Source organism: Lissotriton vulgaris, chromosome 12, assembly GCF_964263255.1.
Source record: "Lissotriton vulgaris chromosome 12, aLisVul1.2, whole genome shotgun sequence".
NCBI lineage: Eukaryota > Metazoa > Chordata > Amphibia > Caudata > Salamandridae > Lissotriton > Lissotriton vulgaris.
The window spans coordinates 509,739,671-509,757,463 of NC_141700.1; the positions used below are offsets into that span (position 1 = coordinate 509,739,671).

The window sequence follows — 17,793 nt, forward strand, 5'->3', positions numbered from 1 at the left end:
TGTTATACAGTTGGAATGTAACGGTGCCTGAGGCTGTGGGCCAATAGTGGTAAACTGCCTACCAGCCTCGGATTGCCCCAGAAAAGCTTTGAACAGAACTCGCTTCTTAGTATGGAAGAAGCCATTTGTTTCCTCAAAGAATAAGTTATCACTTTCAAGTGATTCCTAAGTCGACGTTGTGGCATTAAAATGTCATAGGTAGCAGAAGTGACATTGCATACCCTGACATTGTAGGTTTTGAACACTTATCCCATTTTAGGTCCCAGAACAGAGTTCATTTTGCTTCTGAGGGGCTGGGAAAGGAGCAAGCAGTGTAGAAACATCTGTAGAAGTGTTCACAGATACAAGGTAGCACAGGCAGTGCCGAGGGTACTTTAAAGGAAGCCAGAGTAGTAGAAGCTGTTATTTTTGTCTGCTACTACTTGATATCTTTGTCCGGCAGGCATCTGTAAACCGTAATTGTGTGCATATGCAAGCCCCGCCCCCTCAACAACCTCTCGCGCGCATGAAAGTGGCGAAAATGATCAGCTTTGTTGGTATAAATTCACGAGAGAATATGTTGGACGATCGCACTTGCAGGTGGGCTGAGGCTGATGATGCATTCGACTACGAGTCAGAATTTATAGTATAGATCTTTGTTGTTGCCAGTAAGCCAAAGCAATGCTGAGGGCGCATGGATTGTTCATTACTCATTCTGAGGCCAGTAGCATGTTGAGCCATGCAAATTCTACACCTAGTAAATGCTGAACAAACCACCCGGTGTCTACAGCATCGCTGCCTGCTCTAAAAGCTCTGTCTACCCACTGGATCAACAGGAGGCCATGTTCAACTAAATAAATCCACATTTTGCTGCCGCATCGACTAGGGGAGTACAAGTCCAAGGCAGGGGCGGCTCTAGGCTCATGTCGGCCCTGGGCAGGGGCCGCCACGCAAATATGTATCCATCCTCAGAGGATTATTATATTAAGGATATATATTGGCGTGGCGGCCCCTGGGGTTTGGCGGCCCTGTGCAGGTGCACAGCTTGCACATGCCTAAGGTCGCCCCTGTCCTAGGGGGCAGTTGCATCAATTAGTTTTAAAGCCCTTAAAGAGAGAGAAAGGTTGTTAGGTCTTGAACACCCTTGCAGTATTTAATGGTATAAGATGAGCATTATATTTTAATGCTATCTTAAATGTTTATATCAAGCATTGTCGGCACAGGGAGGCATAAACACGGCACAAAACCACTTATTTTGCAACTGCAGGTTTTTGGAGAAAGCCTTCCTTGAATATGAAGGCCGCTGCCTACCCTCTTTGCTCCATGCTTTCTCTCTACTACTCACTCTATTACTCACTCTCTACTACTCACTCCCTACTACTCTCTACTACTCTCTACTGCTCTACTCTCTACTCATTCTCTACTACTCACTCTCTACTACACACTCTCTACTACTCTCTATTACTCACACTCTACTACTCACTCTCTACTACTCACTCTATACTCACTCTCTACCTACTCTCTACCTACTCTCTACCTACTACTCTCTACTACTCACTCTCTTCTCACTCTCTACTACTCTCAACTATTCACTCTCTACCCACTCTACTACCACTCTACTACTCGCTCTACTATTCACTCTACTACTCACTCTCTACTACTCTACTTCTCACTCTCTACTCTCTCTCTACTCACTCTCTACTACTCCGGCTCTACTACTCCGGCTCTACTACTCCACTCATCCTCTACTACTCCCTCTCTACTCCTCACTCTCTACTATTCACTCTCTCCTACTCTACTACTCACTCTCTACTACTCTCTATTACTCACTCTCTACTACTCTCTCTCTACTACTCTTTACTCCTCACTCTCTACTACTCTCTCTCTACTACTCTCTCTACTACTCTCTACTCCTCACTCTCTGTTCCTCACTCTACTACTCACTCTCTGCTACTCTCTACTACTCTACTCTCTACTCATTCTCTAATACTCACTCTCTACTACTCTCTACTCACTCTCTACTACTAACTCTCTACTACTCACTCTCTATTACTCTCTACTACTGTCTACTCCTCACTATCTACTACTCTACTCCTCACTCTATACTACTCAATCTCTACTACTCACTCTCTGTTACTCTCTATTACTCTACTCTCTACTCATTCTCTACTAATCACTCTCTACTCTCTATACTCACTCTCTACTACTCACTCTACTCACTCTCTACTCACTATCTACTACTTTCTACTACTCTCAACCTACTCTCTACCTACTACTCTCTACTACTCACTCTCTACTACTCTACTATTCACTCTCCACCCACTCTGCTACTCACTCTACTACTCACTCTACTATTCACTCTCTACTACTCACTCTCTACTACTCACTCTACTACTCTCTACTACTCTCTACTACTCTATTTTCTTCTCATTCTCTACTACTCACTCTACTACTCACTCTCTACTATTCACTCTCTGCTACTCACTCTCTACTACTCACTCTCTCCTACTCACTCTCTATTACTCTCTATTACTCAGTCTCTACTTCTCTCTCTCTGCTCTCTACTACTCACTCTCTACTCCTCACTCTTTACTACTCGCTCTCTACTACTCACTCTTTACTACTCTCTCTCTACTACTCTCTCTACTACGCTCTACTCCTCACTCTCTACTACTCTCTACTCACTCTCTACTACTCACTCTCTACTACTCACTCTCTATTACTCTCTACTACTGTCTACTCCTCACTATCTACTACTCTACTCCTCACTCTCTACTCCTCACTCTCTACTACTCTCTGTTACTCTCTACTACTCTACTCTCTACTCATTCTCTACTAATCACTCTCTACTATTCTCTATACTCACTCTCTACTACTCTCTATACTCACTCTCTACTACTCTCTACTACTCACTATCTACTACTCTCTACTACTTTCTACTACTCTCAACCTACTACTCTCTACTACTCACTCTCTACTACTCTACTATTCACTCTCTACTACTCTACTATTCACTCTCCACCCACTCTGCTACTCACTCTACTACTCACTCTACTACTCTCTACTACTCTCTCTCTACTACTCACTCTACTACTCACTCTCTACTACTCACTCTCTACTACTCTATTTTCTTCTCATTCTCTACTACTCACTCTCTACTACTCACTCTCTACTATTCACTCTCTACTACTCACTCTCTACTACTCACTCTCTACTACTCACTCTCTACTATTCACTCTCTACTACTCACTCTCTACTACTCACTCTCTACTATTCACTCTCTACTATTCACTCTCTGCTATTCACTCTCTACTACTCACTCTCTACTACTCACTCTCTACTACTCTCTATTACTCAGTCTCTACTACTGTCTCTCTGCTACTCTCTACTACTCACTCTACTACTCTCTACTCCTCACTCTTTACTACTCACTCTCTACTACTCTCTCTACTACTCTCTACTCCTCACTCTTTACTACTCTCTCTCTACTACTCTCTACTCCTCACTCTCTACTACTCTCTACTCACTCTCTACTACTCACTCTCTACTACTCACTGTCTATTACTCTTGACTACTCTATTACTTTCTACTACTCTCTACTCCTCACTCTCTACTCCTCTCTACTACTCTCTACTCCTCACTCTCTACTACTCTCTACTACTCACTCTCTAGTACTCACTCTCTGCTACTCTACTCTCTGCTACTCTCTACTACTCTACTCTCTACTCATTCTCTACTACTCTCTACTCACGCTCTACTCTTCACTCTCTACTACTCTCTACTACTCACTCTCTACTACTCACTTACTACTCACTCTCTACTACTCACTCTCTACTACTCACTCTCTACTACTCTCTCTCTCTGCTACTCTCTACTACTCTACTCTCTACTCATTCTCTACTAATCACTCTCTACTACTCAATCTCTACTACTCTCTACTACTCACTCTCTACTATTCTCTATTACTCACGCTCTACTACTCTCTATTACTCACGCTCTACTACTCACTCTCTGCTACTCTCTACTACGCTACTCTCTACTACTCTACTCTCTACTCATTCTCTACTACTCACTCTCTACTACTCTCTACTCACTCCCTACTACTCTATACCACTCACTCTCTACTACTCACTCTCTATTACTCTCTACTACTGTCTACTCCTCACTATCTACTACTCTCTACTCCTCACTCACTACTACTATCTACTACTCACTCTACTACTCACTCTCTACTACTCTCTCTCTGCTACTCTCCTCTACTCATTCTCTACTACTCACTCTCTACTACTCACTCTCTACTACTCACTCTCTGCTACTCTCTACTACTCTACTCTCTGCTACTCTCTACTACTCTACTCATTCTCTACTAATCACTCTCCACTACTCTCTATACTCACTCTCTACTACTCACTCTACTCACTCTCTACTCACTATCTACTACTCTCTACTACTTTCTACTACTCTCTACCTACTCTCTACCTACGACTCTCTACTACTCACTCTCTACTACTCTACTATTCACTCTCCACCCACTCTGCTACTCACTCTACTACTCACTCTACTATTCCCTCTCTACTACTCTACTACTCTTTACTACTCACTCTCTACTACTCACTCTCTACTACTCACTCTATTACTCTATTTTCTACTCACTCTCTACTACTCACTCTCTACTATTCACTCTCTACAACTCACTCTCTACTACTCACTCTCTACTACTCACTCTCTACTACTCTCCATTACTCACTCTCTACTACTCTCTCTCTGCTACTCTCTACCACTCACTCTCTACTACTCTCTACTCCTCACTCTTTACTACTCGCTCTCTACTACTCTCTACTCCTCACTCTCTACTATTCTACTCACTCTCTACTACTCACTCTCTATTACTCTCTACTACTCTCTACTCCTCACTCTCTACTACTCACTCTCTACTACTCACTCTCTGCTACTCACTCTCTGCTACTCACTCTCTGCTACTCTCTACTACTCTACTCTCTACTCATTCTCTACTACTCACTCTCTACTACTCTACTCACGCTCTACTCCTCACTCTCTACTACTCTCTACTACTCACTCTCTACTACTCACTTACTACTCACTCTCTACTCACTCTCTACTACTCACTCTCTACTACTCACTCTCTACTACTCATTCTCTACTACTCACTCCCTACTACTCACTCTACTACTCTACTACTCACTCTCTAGTACTCTCTACTACTCACTCTCTAGTACTCTCTACTACTCACTCTCTACTACTCTCTACTACTGTACTCTCTACTCATTCTCTAATACTCACTCTCTACTACTCTCTACTCGCTCTCTACTGCTCACTCTCTACTACTCACTCTCTATTACTCTCTACTACTGTCTACTCCTCACTATCTACTACTCTCTACTTCTCACTCTCTACTACTCTCTACTACTCACTCTCCACTGCTCACTCTGTTAGCCTCTACTACTCTACTCTCTACTCATTCTCTACTAATCACTCTACTACTCTCTATACTCACTCTCTACTACTCACTCTCTACTACTCACTCTCTACTCACTCTCTACTCAATCTCTACTACTCTCTACCTACTACTCTCTACTAATCACTCTCTACTACTCTACTATTCACTCTCCACCCACTCTGCTACTCACTCTGCTACTCACTCTGCTACTCACTCTGCTACTCACTCTACTACTCACTCTACTACTCACTCTCTACTACTCACTCTCTACTACTCACTCTCTACTACTCTCTATTACTCACTCTCTACTACTCACTCTCTACTACTCTCTACTACTCACTCTCTATTACTCTCTACTACTCTCTACTCCTCACTCTCTACTACTCTCTACTACTCACTCTCTACTACTCACTCTCTTCTACTCACTCTCTGCTACTCTACTCTCTGCTACTCTCTACTCATTCTCTACTACTCACTCTCTACTACTCTCTACTCATGCTCTACTCCTCACTCTCTACTACTCTATACTACTCACTCTCTACTACTCACTCTCTACTCACTCTCTACTACTCACTCTCTAGTACTCTCTACTACTCACTCTCTACTACTCTCTACTACTCACTCTCTACTACTCACTCTCTACTACTCACTCTTTGCTACTCTCTACTACTCTACTCTACTCATTCTCTACTAATCACTCTCTACTACTCTCTATACTCACTCTTTGCTACTCTCTACTACTCTACTACTCTCTACTACTCTACTCTCTACTCATTCTCTACTACTCACTCTCTACTACTCACTCTACTACTCTATACTACTCACTCATATAAACATACATATACACATCTGCATATCTATGCATATCTATATAAATACAAATATAAATGCATGCATACATATACATATATGCATACATATGCATGTTATGTACATGAACGTTTGAAAGACACTAATAAAAGCAAAGCTAAAATGCCACCTAATTACAAACAGAATTGCTTTAACTTAAACGAGGGCGAGACCTATTGCATTTTCAATGCTTGTTGGGTGTATAGAGGATGCTTGTAAGGAGCATATGAGATAATTTGGGCAATTGTCACTGGGATACGTTTTGTATTTGCTACATCCAAGTGGCACCTGAGATAGATAGTTGAAAAGAGTCCCAACAGCAAATTTGAATTGCAGGGCTCTTCTGAGACCTTCCGAGGATCTTTGGTAGGGGTCAGACTTGCATGTGGAGGACAGAAGACCAAGGACCCCTTTGGAGCTAATGATTTTCCCTTAGTTTTTTCCTGGTTTTCTGTAAAGGCTACCCCTCACGAGTTAACAGATATTTAAGTGGTACCCTTGCTCTGGTACCCATTTTGGGGATTTTTCCTACCTAGAGATTCCCAGCTCCCATCCATACCTTCATGCTTGCACCTTGTATCACTGGTTCAGCCAAGGTCTTTGGACCTTGGCTGAACCAGTCTGAGTGGAAAAAGCAAAATGGCAGAAGGGAGCAGAACAGGTCTCAGACCCGACTGTTGGCAAACACAACTACTATGTGCAACTGTAGCATATAGAGGCAAAAACTTCCACCCACAGTGTTAATATTTCTCTGCCAGAAACCGGGGAATCCACACTAGTGGCGACTAGAAAACTCTTTTGTGCTCCAGGGTTGGGGTAACCACCCGCACCTCCACTTGTCAGGGTCAGGACTAAACATGGAAACTTCAACAAGATTGTCCGGAGGGTTTACTAGACCCAGCTTCAAAAGAGCTGGTTAAAGCTATGGTGGGGCTTTGGAAGTGCCCTGCACATGAAAGACGCTGCTCAGAAGGAGAGGGCCATGAAGGAGCTGAGGTGTGACGAGTCGAAGATGCCCACTGCTGCATCAGAGAAGGACCCACACCGCTATGCAAGAATAGGGCCTGCGGATCTCGAAGTAGCCCCAGAAGCTAAGTGGAACAGCATGGACAAAGTATTGAGGAACTGGTCTCTAGTTGAGTTCTGCTGCAGTTTTGAGCAGAACAAAACGCCAAGATGTCACATAGCGCTAAAGATGACCAGAACACAGTCTGCTGTCCCCACAGGGAAGAACCAAGTGTACCTAGGGGGAACCACAATGACCAAGAGACTTATATCTAGAACAAAGAACTTATCAAAACCACGAAAAGTGGGCGCCTACCTTGTTTTGGGCAGTAGGTTTTTTGTTTGGGCCAAAGGACAACGCATGCATCAATAGCCAGCGATCCATTAGCACGGCTACTCCAACCAAGCCTCAACTGTTACTGGTGCTTCCGTTTACCTCACGGAATGCTGAAAAATGCAAACATTCACCCCCAGTCACAAAGATTTGGTTTTAATCCATAGTTCTTTTGCTCACCATGCCACTCCAGTTTGGACCCAGTCATAGGCCAATCAGTCTTGACCCTGTTCCTCATGGGAACAGTCCAGCCCGAAATGCAAAGCCAGATCCTCCCTAGACCAGAAACAAGCATCCTGGGACCGGTTTCGGGGGCATTACCCATCATCAGCCAGGCTAGCTTGAATCGAGTGGAACAGTGATCACCGGACCCACGCCTAGGCATAAACTTCCCACTTAGGGCGACAAAAGTAAAAGGAAAAAAATATGAACTGAATGCTGAACAATGCAAACACTCTCCCCCAGTTACAAAGATCTTGGTTTAATCCATCATTCTTTTGCTCACCCCGCCACCTCAGTTTGTACCAAGCCATATGCAAATCAGTCTTGATCCTGTTTCTCAAGGGAACAGTCCATCCCGAACTGCCAAGCACCATGGTGGGATCACCACTCCTCCCCCTCTGTAGACTATGCAGTGCTCACTGCATCGAGCAGTGCGCCCTGCCAGCAGAACGCTGGTGTGGCCTGCACTGCTGGCAGACTGAGATAAGAGAAAATGTACTGTGCACACCTGTGGACTCAATAGGGGGAACACAATATTCTCGTGTAAAGCCATTCCCGTAACCCCAGATAACAGACATCTTCAAGAGTAGGCCCAGAGACTTGCACTACTGCACAGAGAGCACCCTCGGAAGTTGTCCCACTGGAGCAGGATAGGCTGCCTCCCCAGGTGTTACTGAAGAGTATTAGTACTACTCACTATCATTTGTTCTTTCTGTAATGTTATATACAGTATTTTGTTGTGTACGATTTGAGTGAAATTAGCCTTTTTTTCAGAGAACAAGCATTGGGTGGACATTGAATTGTTAACTAGTGTTGGTTGTTTATGGATTCCTGAGTATCAAATCTCACACTACCCCCATGGGTAAGCCTTGGACTGCTCGACTTCACTGTATGAAAATCAAGTGCTAAAGAGGTTTTACTTGGTGCTCCATTTTAAATTCAACAGTAAGGTGTACCTCAGGACACGAGTGGTAAAAGGCTTCAATAGGCGCAATCTGAGCCCCATAATCCCAGACTGTATTGGACCTCCACGAAAAAGTTCTCATGGTACTTATATACAATTTGAACTTCAAACCTGTTTTATAAAAGTTGCAGGCGCCTGGTGTCTCCTTTGCATCTTTAATGTGTATACCAGAACCCTGGACAACCCTTGTACGTTTGATATTTGCCCCATGCACGGTTAAAAAATGACTCTGTGCCATCTGGACACTCTTCCAGTCTGCGTTATTCTTTAACAATAGGAGGCTTTCTGAGAGTTGTAGGCCTGGCTCATTTCAACTGAACCAATTGGACTAACAGATCTGCAAAAAATGCTTTGTAATAGCCATTTACGTGTCCTTCTTTCGAAGGGCGCCCCCTGCAGTATGACTCGTTCCCGCTTGCTTGAACAGTCAGTGCAGACACAAGACATCACCTGTTCTTTGCAAACTGTATGCTGATGTGTCATTTTTACATCCTATTTTAATCATAGACGCTCCTCCCTTTTAATACCCGCTCAAGCTTTAGTGCAAATGTAGACTGTCCAAGCCAGTAATAAATCGGCAGCTTTCACAAATAATGAACTGGTGGTGCTCATTGAGCTGGTAGATCCACCTTTTTCACCTGCTCTACAATTCCCTCAATTGAGGCCTACTTCAATGCATATCAGTCAATCTGAGCCAATCTATGATATATCATGTTCTATTTAACGTGCAGAATGACAAGCATATAATGAGAAAGCCACGTCTTCCTCAGTGGTTTATACTTCTATGGCACATCCTGCGCCTGAGCAGCCCCGGTCCAGTGGTATAGGACGGAGCAGCGCTTTTGGCCTGGCCTGGCGTCTCCATTAGTCAGGAAAGTCCCTCAAACATTGGGCCCAACAAGTGGCAATACACGGCAAACACAGAGAGCCTCACAAAGCACTGCTTTTATCTGCCATCCACCTCCTTTCATACAGACGTTCAAAGGCCGATCCCATGCCCTTTCTCCAGACAGGGCGTGCACATTATTCGGTCTATTTGTGTTTGACTCGCGTGGCACCGTGCCAGGGTATCTCATTACTTGGGCTCTATCAAAGGCCTGGGGAATTCATGGGCGAGTGGCAACCCTACGACAGAAAGGCTGTAAACAGGCTGCCAGCATCTCATGGGCCACAGGCTGGAAACATACAGCGGGGTGGTGCCATGGAGAGCGCGCAATTCCTAGCGCTCCTTTATTGTCCTCCAAACAAGGCTGAATTTGCGAGGGAGGGCTCAGGCACACACTGTGTTGAAGTAAATTGGGTGAGGAAGGGATGGCAGCAGGTTGTTGGTCTGAGTGGCAGGTTTAGGCTCCAGAGAGTGATTAATTCGCCCCAGTTCCGTCCCTCTGGAATTCTCCAAGGGGCCGTCGGCCTTGGCTGAAAGGCACCCCGCCATTCCACCATTGTCTTCATTCCCAGAAACCAAGGGCTGCGCCGTTCCCAGCGGATGGGGGCATTTTAGGGATTCCGCTTGAAATATGTGCCTGTCCCCCACCTCCCCCGCCCCTTGGCAGAGAATGGGCCCTCGTCCTTCGTGCTCGACTGGTCAGTTGTTGGGAAGCCGTTTTGACAGGGCTGGTACTCGGGAGCGCCCATCTTTTGACTAATCCGCCCGGTGCCGCACATATCTGAGCCATGACTGGGCTTGGGCCTTAGGAGGCAGTCACTGGCGGAGGCTTGGAGAGGAGGGAGCACACCGGCTCAGACGCCCACTTACGAGCTCCGCAGCGACTCCTCCTGGACCCGAGGAGCACCGCAGCGGCCCCCCCTCGGCCCTTGAAGATGGCGGCTCCGCGCTCCTTCCTTCCAGCGCCGGCACCGCGACCCTTACTCCTGGCCCTTCTGCTCCTCGCCGTTTGCTCCGGCCACCGGGAAGCTGCGCAGCCCGAGAAAGCTCCTCACTCCTCACTCCTGTACAGGGGTAAGTCACCCGTTTCAGCGCCACGACGAGGCGCAGCTCTAAACTACGCAGCAGGTACAAAGTCCCGCGGCTGCCCAGGTGGTCACGTGACCGTGCCTGCTGATAACAAGCGTGCGAAGACTGTGATGATTGAGCTGGGGATGCGAGCTTTTAAAGCACCTTGTGAATGTTGGATGCACAGAAAGCCGCCTAAGTGCCACTTTGACTCTGTTGTAGATATTTCTCTAGCCTCCTGTGACATTGGGGAAGCGATGTCAGTTTGTCCGTGCCGACGAGAGTAGCTCTGTCCTGCGTCGCCTTGCATTCTATTGCAGTTTCCTATCTGTCGTCTTAACTCCAGAATTAAATGTACAATAATGTATTGAATACACAGGATTGTGTGAGCCGGCGTAAGACAGTTTGAAGCGGCCTAAAAGACTCTGTAGTCAGTCACCCAAAACTCCAAAGGGGAGAGTAACTCCTAGCAACGACTAGTGTAAACTGCGTGTGCTCTTCCACTTACCTTTCCTACATTACACTGAGCTGGGACCCGACTCATGATAAAAACACTACCATGACCCCTCGCTCACTCTTCCTAGCAGGGCTCCTAGCAAGTAGAACAAATACCATTTTAACCAAGCTCTTGCCGTGGTGATATGTGCTGTGGATCTGATGCTCTCCGGCACTGTCAGTGGGGTATGAAGCTCCACACAAAAACAGTGCTACCCAGTCGCCCATCCAGTCTGCTCGTATTCTATACTGTTGTTATGCATGGGTTCTGTACACGTACATTAAAGCACCGTTTTTAAAATCCAGTAATCAGTTGCTCTGACATCACAGTAGAGAAAGGATTTATAACAGCACATGGTGTCTTACAGACAAACTAGGACTCGCCTAAATAAATTCTATCGACCCTTTTGAAGAAAAACATATTTTTGCCCTTATAAAGGAGTAATGATTTTAACCTGCGAACTAAAGAAAATACAATGATAAAAAATGTCGTAGAAGTAGTAAATCAATCGTGGGTGGGTATGTGTGACGGATGGGCTGTTTATCTCACCTCAGAATGAAAGTGACAGTGTAGGCAATGTGCACTTGGCTCTTGTCGTCTGTGATATCTTTATTTATTTATTTTTTTAACACTTGTTAAGCGCAGCGAAGGCCCGTGGGCATCTTGGCGCTAAGTATTTGCTGAAATCTGCCTTAGAGAGGGATGTAATTATTGATCAAATAGCCACGTTTTAAGATGCTTTCGGAAAGACCACAGAGAGGGGCTGCTCTTTATAGATAGTGGCAAAGTATTCCAGAGCTTGGGTGCTGAAACGAGAAATCTTCTGTCGCCCCATGAAACCAGTTTGGTACGGGGTATTTCCAGTTGAAGGAGGTCAGAAGACCTCAGGGATCTGGTGGGCCGATAGGGAACAAGTTGTTGCGTAAGAAAGGCTGGTCCCTGGTTATGCAACGCCTTATAAACAATACACAAAGCTTTGAATTTAGATCTATTCCTGATGGAAAGCCAGTGAAGTTCTCTGATGGTTCCTGAGACTGATTGAAACTTGGGGATATCACCCAGCAGTCTAGCAGCCGCATTTTGGATGGTTTGCAGCTTATTGAGAACTTTTTCTTGGGAATTCAGAAATAGGGCATTACAATAGTCCAAGGTGGACAGGACCAAGGACGTGATCAGGGTTTTACCAGCAGAGACAGGAAGGAAGGGGAGAATTTTTTTAATGATTCGTAGTTTATAAAAAGCAGAGGAGGCAATCTGATTTGCATGGGGGAAAAACGTGAGACGATCGTCAAACATGACACCTAGATTCCTCACTTTGCTGACAGGGATGGGGGGGGGACCCATAGACTGTGGCCACCAGCGGGAGGACCATTCAGGGGTTAAGCTTCCAAAGATGACCACCTCGGATTTATCCGAGTTCAATTTGAGGCAATTGGATGCCATCCAGTTCCCTATGGCCTGCATGCCCAGATTGAAATTATCGGCGATTTTTTGGCCGTCATTTCTGATGGCCAGAACCAACTGAGTGTCGTCGGCGTAAGATGTAAGGCTCATCCCATGGGCACGAATGGTTTTGGCAAGGTCCGACACATATATGTTAAAAAGTGTCGGACTCAGGGATGAGCCTTGAGGTACACCGCACGGCAAGGACAGGGTGGTGGACTGAAAAGGCCCTGTGGTGACTACCTGAGTTCTCTCGGCAAGGAAGGAAGCCAGGAGAGTCCTAGCCCTGTGTCTAATCCCCAGTGCTTCGACACGGTCGATCAAGATGGCATGATCGACCGTGTCGAATGCCGCTGAAAGGTCCAACAGTATCAAGACTGCTGTACCACCCGCGTCGCGAATGGTTCTGATGTCCTCTGTAGCCTTGATTAGGGCCGTCTCTGTTCCATGATTTAGGCGGACCTCAAACTGGGAGTCATCCAGTAGATTATGGGTTTCTATAAAGGTTGATAGTTGAATATTTAGGGCCTTCTCGACAACTTTAGCCAAGATAGGCAGATTGGCAATCGGTCGGTAATTTTTATGCTCGTTCCTATCTAGGTTATGTTTTTTTAGTAGCGGCTTTAGTAGCGTCTTTTTTAGGTCGGAGGGGTAAACACCTGTGTTAATCATGGTGTTACAGATGGTTGTAATAGCTGGAAGCAGTACTTCTGAGACTGGGAGCAGTACTTTAAAGGGGCAGGGATCAAGGGCAGAGCCTGATTTGATGGATGACACAATGTCCCTGACCTGATTAATAGAGACCTCTTTAAACTGTGAAAGAGATGGGCCAGCCATGGAGGAGCTCACCATCTCAGGAGCAATGTTTTGTTGTGTTTCTACACAGTTGGCAAAGACGGCGTAAATATCATTGACTTTGTTGTAAAAATAATTAGCCAATGCATCACAAAATGATTGGGAAGAGGGAGGTTGTAGGTTAGGTAAGCATCCGGCCAACTGTTTAGTGGTCTCAAACAAAGCCTTGCTTGAGTTTTTAGAGAGTTCAATTTTCTCTGAAAAGAACTTCTTCTTAGCATCTAAGATCATATTTTTATATATAGTGACCGATTGCTTGTATGTTGTTTTAACCTCTTCGGAATAGTGTCTGCGCCAGTTCCTCTCATTCCTCCGGCACCGCTGCTTTTGTGTCCTTAAAGTTTCCGAGTACCAGGGGGCAGAGGGGGATGATCTGTTTCGGGAGCATTGTTTTGACTGAACCAATAGAGTGGTCGCGGAAGCAACCCACTCATTATATTGGGAAATAGCCATTTTAGCATCATTTGACAGAGAAGGACTGGTTTTAATCAAAAGTGATTGTAAGCTATTGCTGTCAATATTTTTCCAATCCAGGAAGGTCTGGCGATGGTTGTCATTTTCCATAGCTATTCCTGGGACATAATTGATTAGGTTGGTCATTATAACAAAATGATCAGACCAAATGACAGGGAAGATGGCTGAGATCTGTAAATCATTTAGATTAGTAAAGATGCCATCCAATGTATGGCCTCCTTCATGGGTAGGGGCTTTCACTAGCTGGGAAAATCCGAATGTTGTTAGACATGCCTGAAGGGCGGCTGTATCATTGTCTTCAATTTTGTCAAAATGAAAATTAAAATCACCTAATATAGTAAATGAACCATCCAGGGCAGCTGTTTCCAGAATGTGACCAATATCGGAGATAAATGCTGACCTTTGCCCTGGAGGACGGTAAAGAAGGATGCCTTTGAAATTTACTGAGGGAGTGAGTCTAATGGAGAATTGGAGACCCTCACAAGAAAGAAGCGGTATCTCGTTAGTTCTGACTGCGTAGGTCTCCCGGGCAATTATGGCTATCCCTCCCCCTCTCTGGCGTTGTCTGTCCAGTCTATGGATTGAAAACCCATGTGGAACAGCAATAACTAGATCCGGATCGGAAGCATTGTTCAACCAGGTTTCTGTTAAAAACAGTAAATCTAGTTGTTTATCTTCCATAAGCTCTGCTATTTCATGTCGATGCTTACCTAATGAGCGAACATTAATGAGGGCCATAGAGCAGGTACAGGGAGTTTTAATTGGTTTCCTGCGAGGGAGGTCATGGCCATTAGATATTATGGCGGCACAGTTCGGACAACATTGGCGGGCATTTCCCTCAAGGTGATGTTCATCAAATATGACGCATAGAGGGTCTCGTGGGGGACGGCAGTTCCTGAGTTGGCTGGGAGAGTACATCCCTCGTGGAGGTAGTGGACAAAGGCCAGGGGTCATGGCCCTGGGCCCGGTTCCGGCGCGGACGGCCGCAGACGGGCTTGCCTTTGGCGCGCCGCCGGCGCGCCCGCTGCGCCCGCCCTCTGCGCAGGCGGGTAAGTCCCTTTCTTATATCCATGGTAAATGGGGCATGGGAGGAAGGAGGGGGCGTGGGGGGGTGGGAGGGGCGCCGAGCAATCCGGCCCGCCTTCCCAATCTAAAATGGCGCCTAAAGTGATGCTCAGGGGTTCCCAGCGCCTGGAAAAGCGGCTTGAAGGGATGTAAAGGGCCTCGGCGATGTAATCTCGTCTCGAGGTCGATTCAGGGATTAAAAACGATCTATTTAAAATATTATACACAATTTTAAGAAAAAAGTGATTCTTTACTCAATCACCTTTTAAAATATCCCAGCGTGCAAGGGAGCACAGAGTACCTCCGGCTTCCGCCTCAGAGGTGAAATCACAGCAAAATCACTATTAGTAGCAGTGCCTCGCCCTTAAATATCCAAGGGGAGTGGGAGGGGCGCCGAGCAATCCGGCCCGCCTTCCCAATCTAAAATGGCGCCTAAAGTGATGCTCAGGGGTTCCCAGCGCCTGGAAAAGCGGCTTGAAGGGATGTAAAGGGCCTCGGCGATGTAATCTCGTCTCGAGGTCGATTCAGGGATTAAAAACGATCTATTTAAAATATTATACACAATTTTAAGAAAAAAGTGATTCTTTACTCAATCACCTTTTAAAATATCCCAGCGTGCAAGGGAGCACAGAGTACCTCCGGCTTCCGCCTCAGAGGTGAAATCACAGCAAAATTCGGTACTCCGCTGTTACAATTTCAAACACTCTCTTTGTTTACTGCCACCTGTCTTCAGTAATATACATGTGGCTCTCTGTGCAGCGGCCAGTCTGTAGTTCTGCCTGGAACCCTATACCCTGCATCTCCCTCCCAAAACCAGTGTCAGATTCTTTCTGCAACCAAGTGCACATTTACCTCTCCCTCCAAGCGTGTATGCCTTGATGACTTCTCCCTCCCACCTCTCCAGCGCTCTGTAGCTTCTCTTGGTTGCTTGAGCACTCAATTTGAGATAATAAGTAAAATACAATAGTTTATTTTGTGCCACTGCACTACAGAGCTGGAGATGTTTGCAATAAGCAAATGAGGTTGACTTCATTGTAGGCGCTTGGCCAAATTTCCCAGTATAGTTTTAGTACATGCAGATTCAAATTGTGTTCCCAGGTGCAGCTGCACAGAAAGTAAAGCATTTCACTGCAAAGGAGGTTCATCAATGTTCGGTTCGGCGAATTCTTTCTTCATGAACTGATGTTGTTTCAGGACAGGTCTCTAAGAGACTATTTAAGACAGTTACATGTAATATAGTCTTGTGTGTTAGAATTTCACAATATCCATTTCACCTTTGCAGAGGCTCCGGCCTGTTAGCAGTTACTACCTTCTGTCTTGAGCTGTAATTCAACAACCTCATGCTTTCTGGGAGTCTTTGCTTACTTCAACAATTGGTCTTAAGTCCCAGACTATAAACAATAGTTTGTGATAGAAAAGCCCAGGCTGGCAAACCGTGCTCCTAGTGACATGAAGTCATGTGGTCACTTCTCCAGAAGAAATATGGGAGATGAAAGGGACGCATGCATGGCTTCACCCCCCTTCCTTTTTCCCACCCACCAGTGTCAGGGCTGATTGCGGTTCATTAAATTGATTAACACCAAATCGCTTTGGCCATTATTGTGAGCGTTTGTGTCAGTTCTCAGAACCTTTTCATGCCTGGAGGTTAATGCCCTGGATATTGACTGAGTAAATCCCTGGTTTAAAGATTTTCTTCCCATCGCCATAACGTGTGATCTTGTGTTAGAAACATTATCTTCTTGCCCCTGAACGAATTGACCTTTAATCACTTAGCACACAGTGACTGCCTCTGTGGTTATGAGATACAATGGTTTGCTTGCATGTCCGTGTGATGGAAATGCAGTAATTAAAGTAGATGGGTTTCAAAAAATAATTGCATTGCATGAATGTAGGTAGAGCTCTTCGTTTATTGTAACTGGGTGCTCTTAGTGGTGGGCCTTGAATGCATGCTTGGTGTAGATGTTATGCACTTGTGTTCCAAAATAAATCGAGCTATGGTCAGGGAGTTGAAACGGAGATGAGGGCGACTCGCTTTTTCCAGGTCACCTTGACTCGAGTCCTGGGGTTTTCATAATTGAACAAAGCCTTGTGTTCTCAGGGTTCTTAACTTTGTCACTGGAAGGTTCGAACCTGAGGGACTGGTGTCCGGCTGGCATTAATTCAGTCCGTGCAATTGATTAGATCGCCTGGAGATAGCCTTATCCTCATACTAAGTGAGTTGACACTATTTGGCGCATCTCAAGGCTCACTATCAACTGGGATAAATTTACCATCTTCAACCTAAAGGATGGAACTAGACAGGTAGATTAGATTTCCCACTGGAGTCGAACACAGGCACAATAAAATACTTGGGGGTGTGGTTGAACCGGAATAAAGAGGAAATAATGTGGCTAAACCCTGGCTGTGTGATCACTGATCTTGTATACAGGATAGATAGGTGGCTGAAACTGCTGTTGTCCGTGTCTGGCAGATTGGGACTAATACAAATTGTAATCCTCTCCTAACTATACTACTACTTCATCAATATACCTATTATACTCACCAAATCATTTTTCGATCTCTCACCTCGGCGCTTGCCAGGTTAGTCTGGGCGAATAAAAAAAAACAGGATCGCTTGAAAAATCCTAATGTTTCCATATAGTTGAGGAGGATTCACGTTCTCCAACATGGAGCTGTATTATCTATGTGCACAAGC

At 45.4% G+C, this 17,793-nt stretch overlaps 1 protein-coding gene across 1 annotated transcript in view; it reads left to right on the plus strand.

Annotated features, from left to right (window-relative positions):
- The first annotated feature begins 9,994 nt into the window (after positions 1-9,994).
- Positions 9,995-17,793, plus strand: part of LOC147677619 (C-type lectin domain family 18 member A-like) — a 226,248-nt gene continuing 218,449 nt past the window's right edge. The window contains exon 1 of the mRNA XM_086945571.1: positions 9,995-10,771. Coding sequence (XP_086801697.1) covers positions 10,633-10,771 — 139 coding nt within the window. The 5' untranslated portion in view covers positions 9,995-10,632. The remainder of the gene's footprint in view (positions 10,772-17,793) is intronic.